Below are 24,523 nucleotides of genomic sequence, written 5' to 3' on the forward strand. Positions count from 1 at the left end.
TTTCGTGTTACGCATGATCGTTGCATGCAATGTCCCGCCAATAATGCCTTGAACACTCGGCAACGACCCCTACCATTTATTTACTGCCAAGTCAGGAGCGAGTGACGTTAATCGCGGTTCATTTTTCAAAAGCTTAATGTGTAGTATTAATTGAAGTTTTCGTCTCAAATCATTGATAAAAGCGTACTTCAAATCACAAATTCGGTAAACACATTGTTTTCTACATTAATACTAAAAATACGTTAATAAAAAGATCATCGCGATCAGCGTTAAAAACAGTCTAGTTTATAATAATCCATATTTTACTATTTTTTCTTGACATTTTCATGTACAATAATTATAAATAACAAACCTTTATTACATTTCTATACTTGTAAGAGTACATTTAATAATTTTGTACGTATCTATCGTGAAAACAGCATTTGTATATTGTAAACAATAAATACCCGCCATAAATAAGCGGAAGTTTGGTAGGAAAATGGCGGAGCCAATCAGAACGAAGGAAGAGTATGACGCGGTACACCTGGATAGACACTAGTCGCGCAGAGGGAGTAGTGGCATAACCCGATTAACCAAACCCGCGGATTGCTCCGTTTCAAGGCAGACATTCGCTCCTCGTCTCGAGTGGCAGTTTACTGTCTTTTTTGCGACGATATATCATCGCTCCTTCACTCACTCCCATGTCTGCGCAATATTTGACTCCGCGGCACCTAGAAATGTACGGTGAAGTGTTCATCTAGTAGACACCATTTACGTGCCAGAACACCTTGTTTCATCCATTTAACAACATCGACTCGAGACACCTCGTGGACTCGCTCAACCAAAAAAGGGGTTCTAAGACCATTCATTCAACATGGAGCAGAAGCGCATTTACAAAATAGTGCTCACCGGAGGTAAGCAGTCATTTTTTTTATAGAATTATTTACTGTCATGCGTTTCATGTGTCGTAATTCCGAACGAGTAATGGTTTTTCGTCTGACCGAACGAATGCCTCTATGCTTGTTAGTTTATTTAATACGCACGCGGTAAAAAAGTGTTCTTTATACGAGGCAATCCATACGCATTTCTGGAAACCACGTGTCCGCGAATGCTCTGCGATCGCCCAACCTAATTCGTATTTTCTTCATCGCTTTCGTTTGTTTTACGTTCTTTCGCGCATAAAAGTACAAAACATATTTTGCCTTTGTTTTCTTCGTTCATCTGACACGTTACTTCGTGAGCTCGTCGTTCGTGTGAAAATATTTATTGAATTTTTATAGAACCTACGGAAAATTGCGTCGATATCTTTACAATGAATTCGAGTACACGTAACATCCATATATCATTATAATTGTCACTTATAGTTATGCTTTTATGCTATGTGCGAGCCCATGTTTTGACCGAACGAAATACGCTCGTTCTAAACATTGACAATCGTTGTATCTAAATTTAATTCGACAAAAACACATATCTCGAGTTATTTACATAGCATCGCGGCAATATATGGCTGACGTTAATGTAAACGAAAATCAAAAGTGACTTTAAATGTAAAATACATATAAATCGTTAAAGCGATTGCATATATATATGATAAAAACTTTTACAAAATCACGTGCGCATTGAAAATTGCGCAACAAACGGTAAGAAGGTACGCAAATGACAAATTATCGAGGCATTGTCTATCAGTTCTTTTTTTAAATGCAATGACCACATTGACGAGACAAGATCAATGCCAGAAATAGGGCGCGCAATCTAGAATTATTAACCGCACTGTAAATAAAGGATCGCGTCGAACAGTGATTCATCTCTCAAATTGACTTGATCGTTTTGAATCTAACAAATAAATCGGTATGTAAATACGATTAACCTTTTCAAATAACTGTAACTATAGTACGGGGCACATTTATTCGAACAAACGCTACTATATTTTATATTAGTATAAATTAATGTATAAAGAAAGAGATGATATATGTGCCATTATTGGTACGAGCGAAGTACCATTTATTTAACTGCTAAAAAATCTTGTTTGATAAAAACATAATGATGCTAATGTCAATATTTTCGAGGAAAAAACGGATTATCAGAAACACGTCTTGTACGTTAATATTGTTTTCCTAATTTTGTTTCTACGAAATAGTAATTATACGCCTTCCTTATATTTCTCTGTAAAATAATAAACCATAATTATTAATTTTTGGAACGAAACCATAAAACTTGATATTCTTCTGTTTTACGATCAGTTTCGAAACGATGAGAAACATTTGGAACCGTACGTCCCTAAACATACAACAGAGCTCAGTTACACTTTGAGTATCGATGAGACAATGTCGTGTCAGTACGCAACAATTCGAACCAGTTACGAGTAGGCGAGTGAGTGCACAGCTGGCTAACAACGCGAAGTCGATCGTATACATACATATACACTCGAAGCATATTAGCTCGCACTCGAATACTTTTTAATCCCGACCATTCGTTAATTTCTTGCAAATGTTTAGCGTTAATGCTCAAGTACCCATGACGATCGCCTTATCGAACGCGTCACTTTTTAAGCGTCGAAAGTTAATTCTCCAACACCAAAGTTTTCCCCGGTGTCTTTCTTCGTCCATTTGTAACTGCGAACAGTTGAATGGAACGAATATTCTTATCTTAAGATCCGATTAGATTTTTATCAAAATCGATTTATGAATAATAATGGTTACCTCTTTTGTTGATATGCATTTGTTGTCTCTGAATATTTTAAAAAATGTTTCGAGTAAACCTTGAAGGGAATTAAACGTTATTTGTTGTACACTTGAACCACGGTTCCTCTCGCTCAAATCAAATAGATGGCGCAACGTGAAAGCCCTAGGCATTTTCACGAAAAGATTTCCTAATTATGTTTATATTTTTCTTTCTAAATGGTATAGTACATTTATGTATGATAAAGAGAGTAGGTTTAATCTTTTTAATAATACCGACGTATTCGCGAACGTTCAGTTTCTATTTTACTTTCGTTACTGATTAAATTTCCTAATGATGTAAGTTGCGAACATAACCACAAGAGTGGTGAATGTCGCGAGTCATTGTTTTACTCTGTGCAAAGCAATTTGTCCCTGAAGAGGTTAAAATAATAGAAGAAAAATACGCTCGTACAACTGTTAAACTCCGTTAATCAGTGTGCTAATAGAATGAAACGTGTCCGCTATTCACACTTTTCTACAGTAAATATTTTCTTACGCGTCTCTTTGGATCGTCCAAGAATCGATGGAAGAAAATCGAGTGACCAATCGATCGACAAAATAGGTGTTTTCGTTACGGGTGCAGGTTGCGATTCCTTCTGGACAGTGTAAATGTATCGTTTTGCGTGAACTGATTCCCATCCTCGGCGGCATTTCTATTTACGCTGGCCACGTGGTATCGCAGAAGTCAAGGCTAGCGACGTCGTAACCTCGTCTCGCTTTCATTCGGTAAGGATAATACGTACCGCGACTGAGAATTGCCTTTCTTTCAGTTCGAGAGCTCGTTCCTCGTTAATCAGCTTCGATGTCGTTCGTACGCTTAAAAATAAAAGTGGCCACTTGGTATTCGAGTATCGTCGTTCCTTTTTCGTGTAGGTTATAGGACATGGAAACCCCATGGGACCGTTCTTATCGACAGATTTAAGATAGTATAATACGAAATCGAAAATTAATCTAGCCCAACTGTCCACTCATTTTTTAATTCTTTTTAGTAGGTTTCAAAAGATTTATAGCTAACAAGTTTGACGAAATAAAAGGTGGTAGGGAAGCGATCAGTTTCGTGACTCACTGAACAATCTTACAGAGGATCTGAATGTTTGTGTTTCAGGACCTTGTGGCGGCAAAACAACCGGACAGATGAGGCTGTGCACGTTCTTCGAGAACATGGGATGGAAGGTAGGCATGCTAAATTTCTTTTACTTCGATTTCGCGTAAAAGAGGAACACGCTTCTGCGAATAATCGTGATCTCTCGTGAGTTTTCGTCCGTGTCTTGTTCGCTTCGAACGGGGCGATCGAATTTGAAAAGCACCCCAAACAGTTCAAGGGTCTATGATCAACGAAAAAGTGTGTTCGCGTCCAAATACATTTTCGCACAGTTCTAACGTGTACGTTTACTTCTCCAAACGATGTTTGGAAAGAATGCCTCGTGCACGAGGTTGCGTTGGGCGCGCGATTTCTCATTTCGGCCATCTTGTTCCGGTCAGAAGTAGAGAATCGCGTACGGGAAGCAATTAACGAGCCAAAAGTACGAGAAAACGAATATCGGAACTGGTTTTGGGGTTATCACCCTTTATTGCGGATACGATAGAGCGCTGGTTGTCTTCTTTTTCAGGTGTTCCGTGTTCCCGAGACAGCGACTGTACTGCTCAGGTATGCAATCACGTAACAAATTTCCAGACTGAGAAAGGAAGACATATCGGAAGAACCGAAGGCTCCGAAGCAGCGCTAATTAAACGGAACGTTTCAATTAAAATAGATTCGATCGAGAACAGCATTGTGCGCGAAATGCGAGAATGTTTCTTCTACGAATATATGTTCATTGTACATTATTTGTTTCGAAGAAACTAGCGGAGGGGTTATTCACTCTTAGAAGCCACAGACCCCCTTCTTGAAATCAATATCGCTCGGAATAACGCGAAATCTCGTAGAACTAGTTGAATCAATAATCGTATTGTTCACGGTCAGGTTTAAAAACAGCTATCTTATCGTTGAACCTTGTCTTTTACATAGAATTTGTTCCTTTTTCTACATATCTCTGTATCGATGGACTGGCCATTTAAATCTGAAACATCATGCGTTTGTTTGGATGGTAACTATTCAAATTCAAGCAACTGCCTAGATTCGGTCCATTTACAAACTTTTATTTTATATCTATATCTATATCTATATCTAGTATCTAGAGTGAACAACCTCTCGAAATAAGCTCAATGCTGTTACTGATACGCCGATAGACAATGCTTTTGGAAATTTAGAAATTAAACTAACAAGTTCCCTGCGCTTTTCATCGGAACATTTTGTTCTTTCTCGCCTTCTCCGATAGAAAAAAAAGAAAAAAAAAAATGAATTGTACCTACAAAGAAAACGATAACTAGATTAGTCCCTTTCGCAAGCCAAACACACACGGTACGCTTCATTAGTAGAGACACCTCCGAATTTTCCATCTCTCGTGCATTTGATTTGTCAACTGTTTCATGCCACGTCTGCTTTTTCCATTTCAGCGGTGGCATAAAGTTTTCAGACCTGAACGCTGAAGAGGGTAAGTCCACTTCAACTTCTTTCATTCCGTACCGCCTAGCCGTAAGTTTCGCGATGTCTGTTTCGATCAGAATTTCTCCAGCTCAGCCCAGTAACTGGATCAGTAATTTCCAAACTTTTTTTTAGCGAGCAATATATACAAAACGATGTTAAGCTCGAACGATTATTATATTAATAGAATAGTTTTGATCGTTCAGATTCGTCTATGTTAAAGATTCTCTTACTCCATTTTGGAGAACACTGATCTAGATAGATAAAAGTAATCACCGAATGATTTACGTTTTATTTTTTACTGCATGAATCTGTCGCGAGCAAAGTCGGGAATAATCTACGATTACGCTTAAATTTCATCATTTAACGTGCAAGATACACAGAAGGCCTGCCATAAAGAAAATGTGTAAATAGAAGCTCACCCAAGGCGCATGATAGTCTGATACCGAGCCTGGATGGCACAGGATACAATTATTTCGCGATCACGCTACCGGATACGCAGGTTTCGCGGTCTAACCAATTGCAAAATTTACATTCTACCTCGGAGACTAGAGCCGGGCTTCGATCGATAGGAAAATCGTACTTCGCGATGCGTTTAGGACGTAGCATGTGCACTGTGTATGCTTATCTTACGGTTACACCACTGGATACACGGGTTTTGCGGACTAACCAGTCGCGAAATTTACATTTCTACCCATCTCAAGTGTTCTCGAAGTTGCTTTAAGCGGACGCGGAAACCGTAGGAAATTGCTACAACAGAAACGGATACAATATTTATTAATTTATTGAATTTTTAGAGAAGCTTTTTCTCTGCCTTGACTCTTGTTTGCCTGCACTTTCGTAAAATGGCCGTTAGAGGCGCGTGCCTCCGTCTAGTCAGGGTCGTACCAGAGACACTCGTTCGTTAATGAATGCTGAAAATCAAGGATCATTACTTACTTAGAGCATAGCGTGTCCTGGTTAAGCTTACATCGCGAGCTACGCCGGATGCACGGGTTTTTACGGGAGACACGACAATGTCACGTCAGCATCGATCGATGGTCTGCACGAGCAGCACTTCTCGTGCCCTCTCGTTTTATCCCTTGGTCGTTTAAGTATAGATGTTGCGTACGGGTCGACACGATAATAGCGACGAAACTTTCCATTAACCCGGGAAAACTATGTTCGCGGCACCCTTGAATTAAAAACGGCATTATCGAGGATCTCGAGGACGCCGACGGAGTCAATCGATGATCGGTAAACAGATAAAAAGATTAATGTTCTCGAACGATCGGCCGTGCCCTTTCGATGTCAAACAGCGAAGGGAAGAGGTTAAGCGAACGTTTTTTACAGAGTTAAACGGAAAATTCCTTTTTTTTTCATCGTAAAATTTCACACCTTTTTGAATTTTTTTCTAGAAAGTGGCCAGGATTTCGGGGGTATGTCTATTCACCAAAAATGATTGTAATTAGCCCCCGCAACCGAAAATAATTTTTCCAGAACGATTTGAAATTTTTCAATTTAATTGTCAATAACTTTTTAACGAAGCTCCCATCAACAAATTGGTATTCTTGATTTTCGCCTTATTTCGGCCTCTAGAATCTCCCATTAAAATTTTTCCCAGGAGTGGCCGAACACCTTGTATAGAAAATCACTAGATGAGTATTAGAGGGGAACTACAGTCACAGAAACAGTGAAGAAGAAAATACTGTAAAGATTCGCGTAGACGCGTAGAAAGTGGGTTCCAACCACGAAATTAAGACTGATACAAAACAAACTCGAACGAGATAGTATCAAGAAAATATTACAACACCGTATACGTATGATGATAGATAGCTACGACCAATGTTATCAAAGTAACGCAATATTTTATCAACATTTCTATACTTCCTAAGCAACAAACACGTAACAAAGTATCTGCATAAACGGATAGACGGTAACCGCGTTCGCAAAAAATATTATCTTTCACTTTGTTATCTTCGCGTCATAATCCGAACGTGCCAGCGATTATTCGTAACCTAACGTATCATTTTATATTCGAAGCGTCGTTAAAGTTTTTCGGAAATTGTGAATCTTACGATCTAATCGCTAAAAGTGCAACGCGCGACGTACTCGCGTTTCAGGTATTCGATTTTACGAATATTTATTACTTGGTAATAACGATTGTGGATTTATTGTAACAAAATGTGTCGTGTCGAATTGCACAAGGTTGCGTCAGTGTTCGTCGTCGAAAACTTTCGGGGGGAAAAACGAGTTCGAATAGACGGATTTTATAACGCGGAGAAGAAAGAGAAAAACATTTTAATTATAGCGACGACGCGTAAAAAGAAAACGAAATCCGAACGATCTTTACGGACTCGCGGGTGGATCGGAGAATTAAAATGGCTGACGTATAACCATCCGTTTATTGCGTAAAATCGGGACCGGCAACTTGCCAAAATTCTTGGATAGCGTCGGCTGTTGATCGAGTCACGAGACACACATGATATTTTGGAGCGACGAGGCGTGGATGATATACGATGGATCCACCCATGTTTCGAACGGACGTTCGATCAGTGATCGAGGAAAAATATTAAACCTCCACGAATGGTCGTTTCGAGGAAACGTAGGAAGATCTGATGTGAAATTTATATAGAACTCGACTGTATTTAATATACGTACTGCTGTCGCGTGAAAGGATTAACCTTTTGCACTCTATAATTATTTCAATATTCCGCTTCGTCGACTCTGCAATTAAAAACAGATTTTTCCAGGACGGATGTACGATTTTCTTTTTTTGCTGTGCAAAGGAAGTTTTCCATTTAAGAATTCCGTAAAACAGAATTGACATTTCGAACGGAGATAGCTTAAAAAATGTCTCCTTGGTATAACGATGCATAATAACGGGTAGAGATTGCACGAAATATTTAACAGCAAATTAATAAAATGCACGTTATCGTGCATGAATTACGTTTAAAGAAAAATAACGTTGACGATTAATTCTGGTACGGTAAACTCGTAATTCAAGAAGGTTTTGGTTGTATATTAAACTGCGTTACCTTGGAGTAACTTAAATATTTAAACCGTGTGTGTTTGTGTTTGTTCGAAGCAACTAATAATATCGAGATCCTATAATTGGTCGCGTAATCGTTGGCGGCTCGATCGTGCACGTTTTTTCTTCGATAGGTCATGGATCGGCTCTTTTTCGCTCGACTACCCTTAACGTTAATTGTCATCTGGCGATCGGGAAATTATTTTAATCCATTTATCGTTGACCGAATAAATCTTAACAAAATACAGTTTCACGAGGAAGTGAACGAATAAAAAAAATCAACAACTGCTCTCCTGTCGATCAGGGCGTTGATTTTGATTCTTTTTGCAATAGGTTTACGATCGTTATGCGCCATCGGTTAGACTAATCTGTATGCACGTAACGCACAGAACCTACGTTGATACGACTTCCTACGTATTCATATACAGCGGAACGTCGATTATGGGAACTTGGATTATCCAAGCGTCGATTATTGCGAATGACCGATTATCGAAACACAAAACGAAATACGCAAACGTAACGTCGCGTGACCTATGTTAACGCTGATTATTTTATCACGTAGTTGCAATTTCGATCTTCCTGTACCGATTATCGGAACAGTCTCCCTACTGGAGCGGACATATTTACAGCAAAAACACAAAACGATCGACGATCGCTCGGAGATATAAATTGGTCGATTTTTTTATTTTTCGCGTTTCGATCGTGTTTCGTAAGAACATTTTTAAAGAAGCAAGGCTGTCAAATTGTCTTCCGTTACATAATATACAAGATTGTATTATCACAGTGATTCGTAGCGCACGATTATTATAATGAGCCTTCGTAGAAGTGTTACAAATTTTTTGTAACATCGTTTTTCGTGTAGGATCGTATAATTCGTTCAAACGTCGCTTAAATGTGCCTGTTTTTTTTCTTTTTTTTTTTGTTTTCGAAACAACGTATTACCCGTGGCCAGTGTAACATGATTTGCAGTTACGTTGGCGTTTTTCAGATAAGTTCTAGAATTACTGTACGTCGTAAATTATTGTCCCGACAGTTATCCACGTACGAACCAGTTAAAGTTGAAACCTGAAGTGTCATTGTCAATGAAATACAGTCACGGTAAAAATAGAAAAATCTTTTCAGAATAAAACTATTCGAACGTGTCCTACGTTTTACAGAGACTCGTCATAAAAAATGACCTGAAATATTATTTTCGTAAACATTACGCATACCGCTTCGCGCTATTCCTCAACGGATTTTCGCGCCTCTTTAAATACTCTCAATATTTGAATACTGTATTATGAACTATAAACGAGCTTAGTGCGAGCGCTAGTACGCGAGAAATAATATTTAAAGTCCATTCGCGCCATTAGAGTATGTACCTATAAAATATTCGAATAGCCTCAGGTTTGAAAATTTTAGCTCGCGCGCGCACTATTCGTGGGACATCAACCATGGATAATAATACACACCAACGAAATTATGTAACATAAAATCGGGATTAGAATTGGGTTTCGGGAGCACGTATTCGAACGTTCCACTTGCACGTTCCAATTCGTTCAGCCGTGACTGGTTTCCAAATTTTTTGAAAGACGATGAAAATCTCTAACGCTAACGTTAAATAAAATTGACGACACGAAACCAAACTGCATAAGTGGCTAAATATTTACGCCGTATTAACGTTTGCAGCAATGCTTCGCGATTTCATGCCAAACCAGAGTTGCTTCATTGCACGCGAAATATCTGCCAGTTTCCTCGACTTTGTCTTCCTTTCTTTACTTTTGCAGTTTCTGGGCATCGGCGAATATTCACGTTGTAAAATAGCACGTGAAATATATATCTTGGACGCGTTTGCTTCGATGTCGATGTGCTTACGTAAATGTATTAGTTTGCTTCTAATCCGTGGCCTTGAAACATTGATACAAACCAGGCTTCCTGTCACCAAATCCTTTTTTTGGCTTCTTCGAGCATGGTACATACGCGATCGAGGAACATCGATGGACGTTGATCTCGATCGTCGCGACGACGCTGCTTACGATTGTTAATCAGAACACACCAATTTTGCTTAGACCATTATCGATGATTATTGGCACGATTATAAACGATATTTAATTGGCCGTCTCATTGCACGACGTTAATTTGTTAATGTAGGTCATCCGTGGCGACATATTCTATATTTTCTTTGACGTAACGACAGATACAGTATAATAAGTTCGTTATACTAAGCGCCCCCGGTTATTAATAAATTCATAGCCGATGCATCCACTTAATTGCCGCGCTGTTACGAGTGTTATACGCGCGATTGTGCTCTGGCTCGGTTCCAGTTTCGTTTTATTATGCGTTCGAATTTCTGAAATTGTCTTAGATACCGTGCTTTTCGATGGAACGTGCCTCGTTGCGTCATAAATTATTGCGCACGTGCTGCGGGGATAGTAAATAACCTGACGTTGCGAATGGAACAGAGCGAAACAATTTGCGTATATCGACTCGATCGTTTCGAACGGATACATTGTCACGAGAATGTAAATGCATCGAGCAGAACGTTAGTTATTAATTTCCATGTGAATCTGGTTTGTTGCAGATTTAATGAGATCGCAGAAAAAATTAAGTACCGAACGTGGTTGCACCCAACGTACCAACACGAATCGTTTTCGAAAGAACAATAAAAAAAATTCTTGCGAAAGAGACTGACGATAGTCGAACGCCGCCTTTTCGTTTCGTTTTCGACGACGAATACTTTCGGTTCTCGCTTTATCTCTCGAAATAGCCTGAAACGCAATTGAATATGCAAATGACCGACGATAAAAGCGGTTTGGTTTATGAAATATTGATAACCTGCCACAATCGGTGTCGCAGAACTTCCACGTCCGACGCGTAGTCTGTTTCTTTTCGCGGTTTAAACGGGACACACTTCGAAGAACGTTCCTTCGAAGGTCGGGCTGCACCCGAGATTAATCGCGACCGCTCACAATTAACGAACTTTCCGGTTATGACAGGATACCGCGGGTTTTGATAGACACGATGGATTGAATTAATTTACGCTATCAACGAGATCGCGTTCGCGCCTGGTGTCGCTTCTATATTCCATTACGTAGATTTTCTTCTTGCATCGCACTATCGACGACGTTACGTAAAATATTCCATTAGTTAGCAACAAAAACCTGTTACGAAGAAAATACGTGTTTTTCGACGAAATGGAATAGCAGGATCGAACGTACGAAACAACGAAACTGCATCATGATTTTCAATATACTCGATGAAACGGTGTAAAATTAAAGTTAGAGATCCAGGAACCCAGAAATCAATTTTTCGGGTGAACTCAGATTATTGAGTTTGTTTATTTGAATAAGAATCCTGTCGATCGATGTAGCCCCAATACGGGCCATAGAACGATTTATTCCGCGACGAGCCTTAACTCGAATTGATGCGATAGGCTCGTGGTATCGTCATTTAACCCTTTAACTTCGAAACGCATGTACCAAGTGGAATAATAGCTTGTTAATAAAAATCTCTCAGGCATATTTGAAGCTTCTAGATTGGCTGATTATCGCCACAGACCCTCGGGAACCCCTAGTCCATCAAAAAACATTGTTATTTTAAATAATAGGCCTTCCGCTTAATCTCTTAAAAAGTTACTCCAAGACTTACGAGGCACGATTTATTTTATTCAAATAGAAATTGTTCCACGCGCTTCTTACGAAGCAGCAAGGCGAGGAGCTGCTCGTTTGGTTATCGAAAAACGATCCTCGACGTAGGGTTAGCTTCTTTGGTTTTTGTCGCGACGGAAACGGTATCCAGCCGCATGCAGTTTCGTTTTTCGAGCTTTTTGCCGAGGCCACATGTCTGATGACGCGGCTGTTGTTCTGCACTCGTCAGCCACCGCGAATATACCAGCGTCGTCCCCGGTTTTATTAACCCTCGGCTGGTAGGGTTGGGATACGCGTTGCACAACTGGTAGGACTGGATCAATGTAATCCCGATCAAAAGGATAGACAGCTTTGTCCGGCTGGAAAACGCGATTGTTGGATGTATCTTTCGTTAATTCTGGATCAGAACTCGTTGCGATTCTGTAAACCAATGGCGTCGAATTTACACGATGGGCGGGCAAACGAAAATTTACGTAGATCGGTAATTCAGTGGACCGCAAAAAAAAATAATATTCTCTGTGGGCCAACTTTCGAACAAGGGTGGGAATGAAATAATATAATTGAGCCGAACGATGGTGTAAAATTTATTTCAAATAATATACTAATATTTCTCGAGGTATCTTGCTTTGTAATGGCTTCTCGAGGTTGCACAACAGTATTTAGATTTTCATCTGGTTACTGGTTTCATAATTGAAAAATCTTGTTTGCCAACAAAGTCATCAGCCATTGAGTCAGTTTCGTATTAATTTGTTTAGCCACGCGTTATCGTCTGTTTTATTCCGAGCGTTTTAATATCTGAAAGGCAATCGATTGCATCAATTAAAGTTTAGAACAAACCAAAATGTCGCAGCCAGATATCGGTGCTCCCCGCTCACGATAATAACCGAATCGTTGGAACGACGAATTCAATGTTTTCCATCGAAATTGTGACTGGTGGCGACCCCGGAATGTCGATGATAAAAAAGAAGATAATTACGCGGTGAAATCGATATGGTTTATACCGTGGAGATGGGACGACATCGCGTGCTATGGTCGCAACACAGAATATAATGATGAAACATAATTGCCGAGCAAAATTTGATTCACAAACGTTGAAATTGAAGCCACTGATACTCGACTACTAATTCTACTAGGATGTGACTTTGAGTCACATAGCTAGTTTAAGTAACTGTAGAGTCTGCGAGTAAATTTATCTGCTAATGAGATTGTATGTATTATTAACCTCTTGCCTAATAATTTCGAGTCAGACTCGTGGTCTGTTCTACGGGCCAAACGTAACAAAGACGAGTCGTATACGACCTACGATCTAAATAGGACTTTTGCTAGGCTATATTAGCGGTTCACCCTACGTATACAGCCAGAAGACATGGACATATTTTTATTTTCATCGATAACAGTTTTAAACGTTTCACTTAACTCCTTAAAAGATGGAAGACCAGGACTGCTTAACGCGTTCGAACGAAACAAAATGACGGTAGCGAGGATGTTAAGGGTAGTAAAGTCTTGTTGGCTTAGAAAAACGATTTAATTAAACCGCAACGTGGAAAAAGGGAAAATTGTGGAGGGTTTGGGGAAGGGAAGATCCTACCAGACTTATCGAGCTGGAAGTGTCTTCAAGGACGGTTGGTTCTAGCAGAGGGATCCGGGTCGCGTTCGTCGATTACGAAGTCGTCGCGACGGCATTACAGGAACGGGCCCGACAGAGGCGAAGCAAGATGGCCGGACATCTTGGAGGTTAACTCCAGCAAGGGTGAGTTTCTGAAGTGTTCTCTTTGAAGGCGATAAGGACGAGAGAACGGATCCTGTTTTATACTTGGCGGTGAACTTGAGACACGCGCGCAGAAATTACGAGCTTGGTAAGGCGACGAACACGACCCCCCCCCAACTCAACACCTTGGTTCTTTAAGTTTATTGTAAAGTTTCGTATTGTCGAGTTTGTAAAAACAATTTCACGCGCACTCAACCCTATCAGACGGGGCTAGCCTTAGGTCACAAACCTAAAATGGCGATCGTTTTCTTTTTCCATTCTTTACCAAATTCTTTTAACCCTAATTCTACCGAAGGATACGACTTTAGGTCGCATACTAAATTTAAGTAACTCATAAAGTACCGATATTTCATCTATTCTTAACTTCTGAAATAAATAAAATGTCAGTACTATAATAAATTAACGCGCAAACGTTCAAACTTGGTATGTGACCTGGTAGGATTAGAGTTAAGTGATCGTCAGAACCGATGGTGGTCAAAGTACCCGAGTGAACTGTTTACGGAGTATCATTAACACGTTCACTGTCTATGACCTGTATATGGATTATATCACCATGCTATTGGATACGCCGCCGGGAGGGAGACCGGACAGTGAATGCGTTAAAGAACAAATATTACGAAGAAAAGTCTAAACGTTACCTCGAAAGTCGTTTTTAAAAAAGAAAACGATCGTTCCATTAAAGGAGCTTCAGACTCACATAAAGAACTTGTTTGTTGTCATGGTCGCGATTGATAATACTAATGGTTTTGTGACAAAGTGCAATATTGCGTTTAATCCGGTATCTGCTAATTGGACTTATCAGTAAGGCTTATCTGGCAAGTTCTGACTTAAATGTGACGCTGTTAATCGTTTGAGGAACCTCTTCAGGCTGAGTATGTGTATTAACAAACTGCTGTTGATAATTGCCCAAACGATTAGTACAGTTGCGTCTGAGGCAGGATTTATTACGCTTACGGGTGAATTCAACTAGCAGATCTAGTGAAAGATGAAAATTACTAACAATAATACTTTATTATTGAATTTTCTTTTCCATCAGATATACGTTAGAAATTTCTTTTTAATATATTAGAACTCTCTGAAAGATAAGTGACACCCGAGACCATCGCCATTTCTGATAGGACTTAGAGATGGGTAAAGCTTTATTGATAATTAACCAATAAAGACGAACGTGTAGCAGTCGATTCGATCGAATATTAAAATTTAACTTGAAATTGAATAAACTTTATTTGGTTAAGAATTTTTTTTATCCATCTCTGGTTGCGTACGTGATTGTTCATTTTATCCAGAAGCCGTAGTTTCTGCGCGTTGCTTAACGTTCTCAGAAACAAAAGGATCCCATCGTCCGGTTGTTTTGCTAGAGCAATGCGACTTGATCCCTGCTGCTAGACACCCCCGCCTGTTATTTGGCAAAGTCGAGGCGTATTGTCGTGCTCTGTTCTCTGTAAATTAGATACGAGCATTTTCATGGCGCAGTTTCAAACTTAATGAATCATCTTTCAAACGTTCACAGCTAGCACGATCTATCCCTTGGTGCAAGCTAGCTAAATTATTTGTAAAATCACTTGAAACGGATAACGATTGTGGATTCATGACGTATATTATTGCAAGAGAAAAGTCCGTGTACATTGCAATGCACAGTGGATTCGAAAAGGTTAAAGATCTCGCGAGAGATCGAACACCAACGAAGCAACTCCCGATCTTTATTATTTATTTTCAACGCGACGCTAAATAAATACGCAAAAATGTTGAACTTTGTAAGAAAACTGTTGTACTCGAGCTACGTGAAATTATCATTGCAGCTTTGAAACCAAGATAGTGGCTTTCTCGCGATAGAGTAGCCTCGCACCTTTCGATTCTCCTTGCTCTTAATCCTTTCATTTTCTCCGTAGCCGTACGGGGCTACGTGTCCAGGTAGAATTATCGAATAAAATATTATCGTGATCTGGATTATTCGAAACCGTGAAGGCGTCTTGAATCCCTTTCATTCTCTATAAATGGCTGAAGCATATGTTAATTGATTGTCGCGCCAGTTTTTCCTGTCCAGGGATATTTTTTCAAATTATAACAAATATTCCGTAGAAAAGTTATTCTCCCGTTTAAAAAATCAGTGTTAAATAGAGGGGTTGAAAATCGTTTGAAGTCGATGTCCTCGAATTGAAATATTCCTCACTTCCGGTCGCGATCGACACTAAAAAGCGCGGTGTCCGGTCTGGGTTCTACGATAGAAACGAAAATCGTCGCTGGATCAACCGTCGAAATCCCTCGATGTCTTTGGACGGCCGTTTCATTAATTGGATTTTTCACTTATTCGATAAAACGTTGCTTGTGTGACAAGAACGCAATTGTTACACGAGGTTAACCCGTCTGGAACGAGATACATCGTATCTCCGGCAGACGGATACGAACGATATCAGAATAGTGCAACACGTACGAGAACGCGTTGCTCTTGTGTGGGGGCTGGCACGCGTGTTTTGCGAAAATCTTGTGTGGTCACGCAAATATTCGAGCACACCAATTGCGTGCTTTTTTTTTTTTTTTAATTTTTATACAGAACAATTTGTACTATTCGTCGTCGATGAACAACGATCGATCAAACCACCTGTTAGATCTTGTTCAGATACGAGAACATTTTTAAAAAAACGTGTCTAAAGTGATATATTATTGCATCTTGGTAAATGCAGTTTCGATGTTAATCCTCCTTTATTGTAATCGTAGCGGAAGTTTAAAAAGTTTTGCTACGTTTCACGGTTCTCGTTCGTCGTAATCGTTTAAATAGTTTCGTCATCCACCGTGGATGTGAAACCGCTGTGAAATGAAAGAGCAAAGATTGAACAATCGAATCGACAGATCGAGCTTGGACTAATTTCGATATTCCGTGGTACCTGGAAGTGCATCGATCCTCGAGATGCACTAATGGGACTTGGCGCGGCTCGATTAACGATAACGATCGATTCGAAACCGTGATTGTGTATCGATACTCAGAAAGCTCGATAAGATAAGTAATTTATATTCACATCCGCTCGAACGTAATCTAATATTCCGCTTATCAACGGATTTTTTGTCACGCGCTAGTCCGCGAGAGTCATTAAGATAATTTCGATACTAACAATGAACCTAGTCTCGGTTTCCATACGACTTATGTAGTTTCTTTTCTAGTTCGAAGGAAAAAAACAGCGTCTTTATCGACGATGCTTCGTTTAGGCTATCCTCGGTTACATACATTATACGTCCCGGTTAAAAACATTTTCGATCATTATCATTTATCAACGCGGTCGTAATCCAATAAACGAGCGACCAATTAATTCTTCCATGTTGTTACATAAACAATCGTGAACGTCGGGAAAAAACGTAGTTTCCATTTCGCATCGTAGTTTCGTATTTAGAGAATTCTTAGGGAAAACTAAGCTTATCGATAGAAATGTAGTCTTCTTGTACGCGAAACAATTTAAGTATGTCGAATACGATTGTAACTGTTATATCTATTGTCTTGTTCTAGCATTCAAGTTTCAAGAGAACCTCTTACGTACGATGATACAGATAGAAAACACGTTCTTCCAATTGGGCGAGAGTAGTTCACGAAATTGCCTTATAATCTGTGATCGCGGTGCCATGGATGCCTCTGCATGTAAGCAAAATTATCATAAAATAAGGTATATCGAATGCTTAAAACAAGCAAAGAGCATCCTGATGTTTCTTATTATTTAACACGTTCACTGTCTGGTCTCTTAGCGGCTTATTTTTGCAACAACCCCATCAGTTTTGCAATTTCCCCATCTCTTGTTTTCTAAAATAATTAATGCAACTGCCTTCTCTAACCGCAGACAGACTATAGAAATTCACTGAAATGGATCCGAAATAAAATCGAAAACTTAATACTTTTTTTTAGAGCATTAAAAACTGCGTCGATTGGCATATAAAAAAAAAGAAAAGCATGCACTTGAAATGTTTGAAACGGCCACCGCTTACGGAGAAGACACGATGCGTCGCTCGAATTTAATTTTCCTAACGAAATTGTTTTCCTATCTTCGACCGTTTTAACGGTATGGCTTGGCCGAATTTCATGGTACACCCTGTATACCTTTAAAATATAATACACTGGCGGCCATTTAATTTACGGGTACCGGTCGTATTTTCGTTTCCAAATCGTGTTCAGATATTTTCGTATTTTAAATAGGACTTCCGTGGAAGCAAAATGGCCGCCATTGTACGCACGTTCGCGCGAACGGTTCGTTTACGGTGACCCCTTTTCCGTATCGTAGTTATATCGAAGGATAAATGGGAACTGATGATGGCTTCGAATGGATGGAACAACGTCGAGCTCCGAGACAACAGGTATAACCAGATCATCCACATGATTTCCGCGGCGAACGGCGCCGAAGAATTCTACTCGACGGAAGATCACGCGTGTCGCTCGGAGGGTGTAGAGCTGGCCAGGGAGCTCGATTACAAAGCGGCGGCCGCGTGGATCGGGCATCCTTATTTCGACGTGATAGACAACAGGCAGGACTTCGAGGCGAAGATATGTCGCATGATCGAGTGCGTGTGCCAGAAACTGGGCATCGACACCGGGGACAGGTTACGAGCCAGTAGTAGAAAGGTCAAGTTCCTCGTCAAAGGTCCTCTGCTCGCGGACAACGAGTTCCCGCCGTTTCAGGACTTCGATGTCGTCCACAACTACCTCCAAAGCAACAATCCGAAGATGCAAGCTCGTCTCCGCAAACGCGGTCAGAAAGGCACGTAAAAGAAATCGCTCGAGTGATTGCGCGGATCGAGAAAATGAAATTACACGCGTCTTTGTTTGATATAAAAAGTAAGGAACGTTTAGTGATCCGAAGAATCGCAGCACGTACGTCGCTTCGAAGTAACATCAGCATTTACGAAAGACGCAAGATATTTAATTTATATTTATTTTCAAGAATTCGCGTGTTCTTTAAATTTTATTTAGAATTCGGCCGCGTGCCAATCAAATTGTCTCGCGTGCCACCTTAGGCACGCGTGCCATAAGTTCGCCAACCCTGGCTAGTCAATTTGTTACACTCAGCCTTCCAAAGAGACATACCGGTTCTTGATATAACGTCGAAAGATACGTATATCGACAAAGCAATTTTTGTGGGTGTCCAAGGTGGAGCAAATGGGGCAGTTTTCTAGCTATTTATAAATAAATAAATTTTGAATGCAATTTCCTTTGGAACGTAAATGGCTGAAAAATGTTATAGAAGTTGTAAGAGTTTAAGCTATGTCGTTGCGTTATTAGTGTTTATCAATGGTCCTATCGCATAATTTATTTCAGAAGGTAAAATATTATTTGGGTTACCCAGAAGGTTAATCGATAGATTTTTTAAGTATCGTTGAAATTTTCTATTTAGGTTTGGCTCCAATTGGTGTTTATTTCGGGATTCGGAGTACGTGTGTGCTGCAGCTGAGGATGATTACACGTTCAATTGTAATTTGTATCGATGTTAGACGATGCTTTTTATCATTGCAGGTCACTGGTCCTACATTCATACTATTCGGCGTCCAAAAATGTGCGGACAAGTAATCGAAGTTAAGACACAGTTGACTCATCGAGATTACTTAAACATGCTCGCGCAACGCGATGACTCGCATTTCACCATCTTTAAACGTCGACGCTGTTTCCTCATTAATAACCAGTATTTTCAATTAGATATATACAGAGAACCAGCTCACCCAAGGTAACAGCTAGGAAACTACATTTTTCGTATGATACAAAAAATTCTGTTACTATATAGAAATGAGGGGAGTATTGATATAAATTATAGATGCCGAGGTTTGATGTTGCTTGAAACGTATACAGCGTTATCGGAAGATGAGCTTAAAAACATATTACCACAGTTCCTGACAATCGAAAAAGAGGTCACTGGGAATCCAGATTATAGTATGTTCAATCTCAGTTTACGAGAGGAATGGAACAATACTAATAAATACTGCCACAATTTACACGGTGTGTACCGTATATTTTCACTCCTTATTAGTGAATCATCTAGCTCTAACTTATACTATAATAAGATATAGTACAAGTTAATCCATCTCATTTATATTCATTAGTGTAGACGATCTTTCGTTTGATCAGTCTCTTTTAAATTGCACAGATTACGCTCTTGCAGGCTTGGCGGAATCTGGATCAACAGAAAGTAAAAATATCGATTCTTCGGAAGTGAGAGATAACGCATCAATTAAGAAACAAGTAAATGAGATTGTTTCTAGAGTCAATGATGTAGAAATTGGAATGAATGGTATAGATAAAGTTATAAATGACGTACAAAACGGTGCCCACGGTGTTATGAATGGTAACCTGAAGTTCGTTGAACGGAATAGCATAAAAAGCAATAATCAAGCAGATGTGAAATGCAATGCACGCGATAGTCCTACGAAAAAATTGAACGATAGCTCGTAAGAAAAGAATACGCAAAAAAAAGTATAATGAAAACATGTTTCAAGATGATAATGCGAGAACACGATGGTAATAGTTGGGCAACGAGAAGAGGCAAATTATTTAAATAATTCCAAGGAAAAGATTAAGTATTTTATTGGCACTGACAATTAAGCTAAATTACTTCACTTCACTTCTCATCTATTTACTTCGTTGTGTATCTTGTCTAGAGTATTGTCGTAACTCTTTATTTAAGAAAATTTACTATACATTACTGTGATACGAAATATATGTAGCGCGTAGTGTGCAAACTACATATTTGAAACTATATAATTGTCGAAGAACATGCGATCGGTGTGAAGTATACTTTTCCTTAGGAACGTTTAACATTGTCTCGATAGAAATTTAATGTTCTGCGCGAACGTAAACAAATTTAAATAATTTAACTTAAAAATTATATCGTAGAAAACCAAAAATTTCCTTCGTACAAGTAGGTGTTTGATTATAGTTTTTGCAAGAAAATTATTTATTAGCGAATACGGAGATAACTCTAATATTTCACTTGTCTTTTAATGCATAATGGTGAAGTAATTAAAAAAAAAAAAAAAAGTATGATTCAGTGGTTGTACTGTTCTGCAGTATTGTCAGAATTCTGTATTATAGTCGTGACAAAGTAATTGTCTAACATACTAGTACTTAACAGGTATATTTCCATTAAAAATTTGTCCATACAAAAAATACTTAAATTTATTGGAAATATTTTTGGTGCGAATAATGATATCATGCGTTGAGTTATAGTATTTCATGAAGATCATTGATTTGAAGTAAATAAATTATTAAACATTTATTATATACTTTACTAATTAAAACTTATTTCGTCATTGAGTATAACTTAAAGAACATAACTGTGATGATTATATATATGCTTATTTTACATAGACACACTTACCACAAATTTTGCCATTGTTTAGAGACAAAGTGCCTGTGAAATGTTCAGTCGCGGAAATGAAAAGAATGATATATAAATATATATTTTCAATGAAAGATGCAATAATCAGTAACTGATGCTCTTATACCAGATATAATTGATCTGAACTCATATTGTACCCATGATTATCTAATAAAATGTCACGTGCCTATCATTTTTTTTGTTTACTTTAATGCCCACCTACTGTTGTCCAAGTGCATTAGTTACAGATTATATAATTGTTAACTATAATTTTGTTTTCAGATTAAGGCTCATATCCATATTCATGTGATACAGCAAGGAGAAGAACATAAACCAGTAACGTCTGTTGGTCACTGCGATTTATTGCCAGTTTTCAAAAAATTCTCTCATAATCTTACAATTGTACAAAATAAAAAAGAAAACTTATAGCTACATATAAACTTTCTTGAATGTATTGACATTTTTTTTTTCGTACTTTATCGAACTTATTAATTTAACAAATTTTTATTCGCCTGTATAGTAGGTGAAGAAGTTTAAACAGTTTCATTTCTTCAATTTTTTGAAATGATTTCTTAATTAAAATTTTTTATCTAGACTTTTTACGCCAACTACATAATGAGTATACAAATTACAATACACGTTGAATGAAAGAAGTATTTACTACTAAAAAATACTTTAAATAGGTAAATCACATACAGGGTGTTCGGCCACCCCTGGGAAAAATTTTAATAGAGGATTCTAGAGGCCAAAATAAGACGAAAATCAAGAATACCAATTTCTTGATGAAGGCTTCGTTAAAAAGTTATTCACAATTAAATTCAAAAATTTCAAATCATTCTGGAAAAATTATTTTCGGTTGCGGGGGTCAATCAAGAAATTGGTATTCTTGATTTTCGTCTTATTTTGGCCTCCAGAATCCCCCATTAAAATTTTCCCCAAGGGTGACCGAACACCCTGTATAAAGGAAGAAATGTGATATTACACTGCCAAAGGAACAAAATTAACAATCATATTTACTTCAGTATGGAATCATATAAGCCTTGTTTTATATCTTGTAACATGTAAAAAGATATAACGAATAGTGGAAGCGTAATTATTGTTTTTGGTATACCTTGATTATTATAGTTAAACATTATTGTTAGTAGTTAAAGAATGTTAACAATATTGTATCATACATAACTCATATAATCCTTTCTTACAGACAATTTTTTGCTCTGTACATTAAACAGTGTCTAAAACTTCTTAAAGCTGTAGCAATACTTCATAAAATATTTAAATACAATAGTGCTCCTGACTATTTGTAAATACTTCAGAGTCTGTTATAAAGAACTTTCAAATAGCTGCCTCTTTTCAGTGGAAGAGAAAACGTACAGCTAATTAAACTGTATAATGAAAAACAAGTAATAAGAAGACATATTTCAGTTATTGTGGGCAAGTTAGTAATACCAAATATAAATAGAACTACATTTATAAAACTATTTGTATGCAAGACAATGAATTATGATTCATTTATGCAGGTCCCTGGAAGTATTAACTATACAAGTAAAATGTACTTTTTATATACATAACAAACACTTTTCTATAAATATCAAGTAGTATTTAAATAATTCTGAAATTTCCAAGTAATTTCGAAGTAGCTATGATTTGTGACGCATTTGTTAATTAACTCTAGCATTTTTTATTGAAGAGTTAATTGCACTCTAGAAGTGCATACTTTGTTTTACTTGTCTTGGTATATAAAGAAGTAATTAGTCTCTTATAATGTTCTCTTGTTCATACAACATTTTATGTTTTATAGCTTGCATTTTCGATGTAAGTTATTATCAATTTCATTTGTATGAACTTGTTTGAATTACAAAGTACAGTAATGCCCACATAAGTGGCCGCGGTTATCCCCACCAATTCTTAGAAGCCGAGCGCCTTCGAACGTCGAGCGCAATGTATGGTTTCGGGTGTCAGCTATTGTATCTCACTCGCACTTATCCTCTTTCCTTATCTTCGTTGAATTCTGAGAAGTAACCATGCCCCGCGTGGGATCACTTATGTGAGCACTATTGTATATAAATCATAAATTATTTCCTTTTCAGAATAGCTAATTGCATGCTGATATTATTTATATAATTAATAAAGCTATATTTATCTACTAATAGCTTTAGCTTGTTGTGCTTTGTACATTTTTAAGACTTTCTTACTGGGTATTAAGGACTGACTTAATCCTGGCCTTTTTTTACGTTTATTCATTTGGTTATTTTCTTGATCTACTTCATCATCATCATTTACTGGCACTTGACCATTATACTGAGTCTGACAAATAATTGTTTCTTGAGGTGCACGAATTGCTTCTAATTCTGCTGCTGTACGATGTAAATCGGAATCATGTGCAAAGGTACAGTTATGACCAAAACGACATCTTCCTTTTCTGTAATTCCAACAAATCTTTCTACCATTTATCATTTTTGTGTCATCTAAAGTTGGAGTCATTTTGACATGTTTTTCAAGAATTGCACTCTTTGCTCTTTCTGCTTCAACAAACGGATTTGAGAAGACCGAAGTTTTCATGGTGGGTGTGCCATTAAAATCAGGGGTTGGCAATGGAAGTTTCTCTTTGGAAGCTATTTTATTTGGTACTCCTTTGTTACTCTCATTATTTTCTTCATCCTCATCTTCCTCTTCCTCTTCTTCAACATCATTATCATCATCATCATCATCATCATCATCATCATCATCATCATCTTCATCATCCTCCTCCTCTTCTTCTTCATCTTCTTCTTCCTTAAAACTAAGGGTCAGGCAATATCAGATTACAAAGAACAAGTTCAATCTTACGTGTAAGCACCAACTGTGTCTTAATATATTCATGCTAATGTAAACATAAAAAATAATAATACATACTTGTACTGGGAAGATTATCTTTGCAAAGTTATCTATTAAACAATGTTATGCACAATGTCCACTGTTTGAACCATGTATATAAAGATGTTGTAAAAAGATAGATACACGGTAAGAGAAAATATAACGGAAAACTATTGAATTACAAAAGATTGATGATATTACGTTTAAAGTGAACGAATGTAAAATTGAAAAGGCAAACATATATCCTTGATGATCTTCGTTTCATGACTACCTGTACTAACGTGGCAAATTTAATACATCGCAAGAAATAACGCACGACTACATGAAGTACATCGCTAACATAATAACAATTTAATAGGAAATCATTTTTTAGGATAAAATTATAATAATTGAGAGAGGTTATATAAAGAAGGAAAACAAACAATGAAGCATACAAGCTTCCGTTGGTGAAAGCTTACGTGTTATCGGCACTGTCCGAAACATCGTCACTGCTACTTTCCGAACTTGAGGAAGCTCCATAATCCGCAACCAAGGAAGCCATCGTTCTTATACAATTAATTAACAATATACCTTAACAAACACTAATCTAATATAACCATTATAAACTGTTATGCTACTATCCACACTAAGAAAATGCGGCAACGTTGCGAAACAGACGTCACCGGAAGTTAATAAGAATATTATCGTATTTTCAAAATTCGCG

The 24,523-nt window shown here is 38.0% G+C and overlaps 2 protein-coding genes across 10 annotated transcripts; one reads left to right on the plus strand and one right to left on the minus strand.

The window, feature by feature from the left end:
* The first annotated feature begins 467 nt into the window (after positions 1-467).
* Ttd14 (TRPL translocation defect 14) lies at positions 468-21,399 on the plus strand. 8 transcript variants are annotated; one of them, XM_076771551.1, is made up of 10 exons: positions 468-893; positions 3,805-3,872; positions 4,310-4,347; positions 5,196-5,233; positions 13,493-13,609; positions 17,124-17,252; positions 17,887-18,360; positions 19,113-19,320; positions 19,408-19,589; positions 21,250-21,399. In XM_076771551.1, the coding sequence occupies exons 1-10, from the start codon at positions 854-856 to the stop codon at positions 21,252-21,254; spliced, it is 1,299 nt and encodes a 432-aa protein (XP_076627666.1). In that variant the 5' UTR covers positions 468-853; the 3' UTR covers positions 21,255-21,399. The 8 variants fall into 8 exon arrangements, with proteins under 8 accessions (XP_076627666.1, XP_076627662.1, XP_076627660.1 ...); XM_076771547.1 differs by lacking the exon at positions 21,250-21,399 and adding an exon at positions 19,753-21,160; XM_076771545.1 differs by lacking the exon at positions 21,250-21,399 and adding an exon at positions 19,738-21,160 and having other exon boundaries at positions 470-893.
* Positions 21,312-24,474, minus strand: LOC143344927 (uncharacterized). 2 transcript variants are annotated; one of them, XM_076771555.1, is made up of 3 exons: positions 24,279-24,474; positions 23,689-23,746; positions 21,312-23,658 (listed from the first exon to the last, which is right to left on the minus strand). In XM_076771555.1, the coding sequence occupies exons 1-3, from the start codon at positions 24,359-24,361 to the stop codon at positions 23,104-23,106; spliced, it is 696 nt and encodes a 231-aa protein (XP_076627670.1). In that variant the 5' UTR covers positions 24,362-24,474; the 3' UTR covers positions 21,312-23,103. The 2 variants fall into 2 exon arrangements, with proteins under 2 accessions (XP_076627670.1, XP_076627669.1); XM_076771554.1 differs by having other exon boundaries at positions 21,312-23,746; positions 24,279-24,471.
* Between the last annotated feature and the right edge of the window lie 49 nt (positions 24,475-24,523).

This window comes from Colletes latitarsis, chromosome 8, assembly GCF_051014445.1.
Source record: "Colletes latitarsis isolate SP2378_abdomen chromosome 8, iyColLati1, whole genome shotgun sequence".
In the NCBI taxonomy this organism is placed as follows: domain Eukaryota; kingdom Metazoa; phylum Arthropoda; class Insecta; order Hymenoptera; family Colletidae; genus Colletes; species Colletes latitarsis.

Coding starts and splice junctions, on each gene's coding strand:
- Ttd14 (XM_076771545.1), top strand. CDS start 854: ATGGAGCAGAAGCGCATTTACAAAATAGTGCTCACCGGAG. Junction 17,253..17,886: donor TGCCATGGATGCCTCTGCAT/GTAAGCAAAATT, acceptor TCCGTATCGTAG/TTATATCGAAGGATAAATGG. Junction 19,590..19,737: donor ATACTGCCACAATTTACACG/GTGTGTACCGTA, acceptor TAAATTGCACAG/ATTACGCTCTTGCAGGCTTG.
- LOC143344927 (XM_076771554.1), bottom strand. CDS start 24,361: ATGGCTTCCTTGGTTGCGGATTATGGAGCTTCCTCAAGTTCGGAAAGT. Junction 23,747..24,278: donor TCGGACAGTGCCGATAACAC/GTAAGCTTTCAC, acceptor CCTGACCCTTAG/TTTTAAGGAAGAAGAAGATG.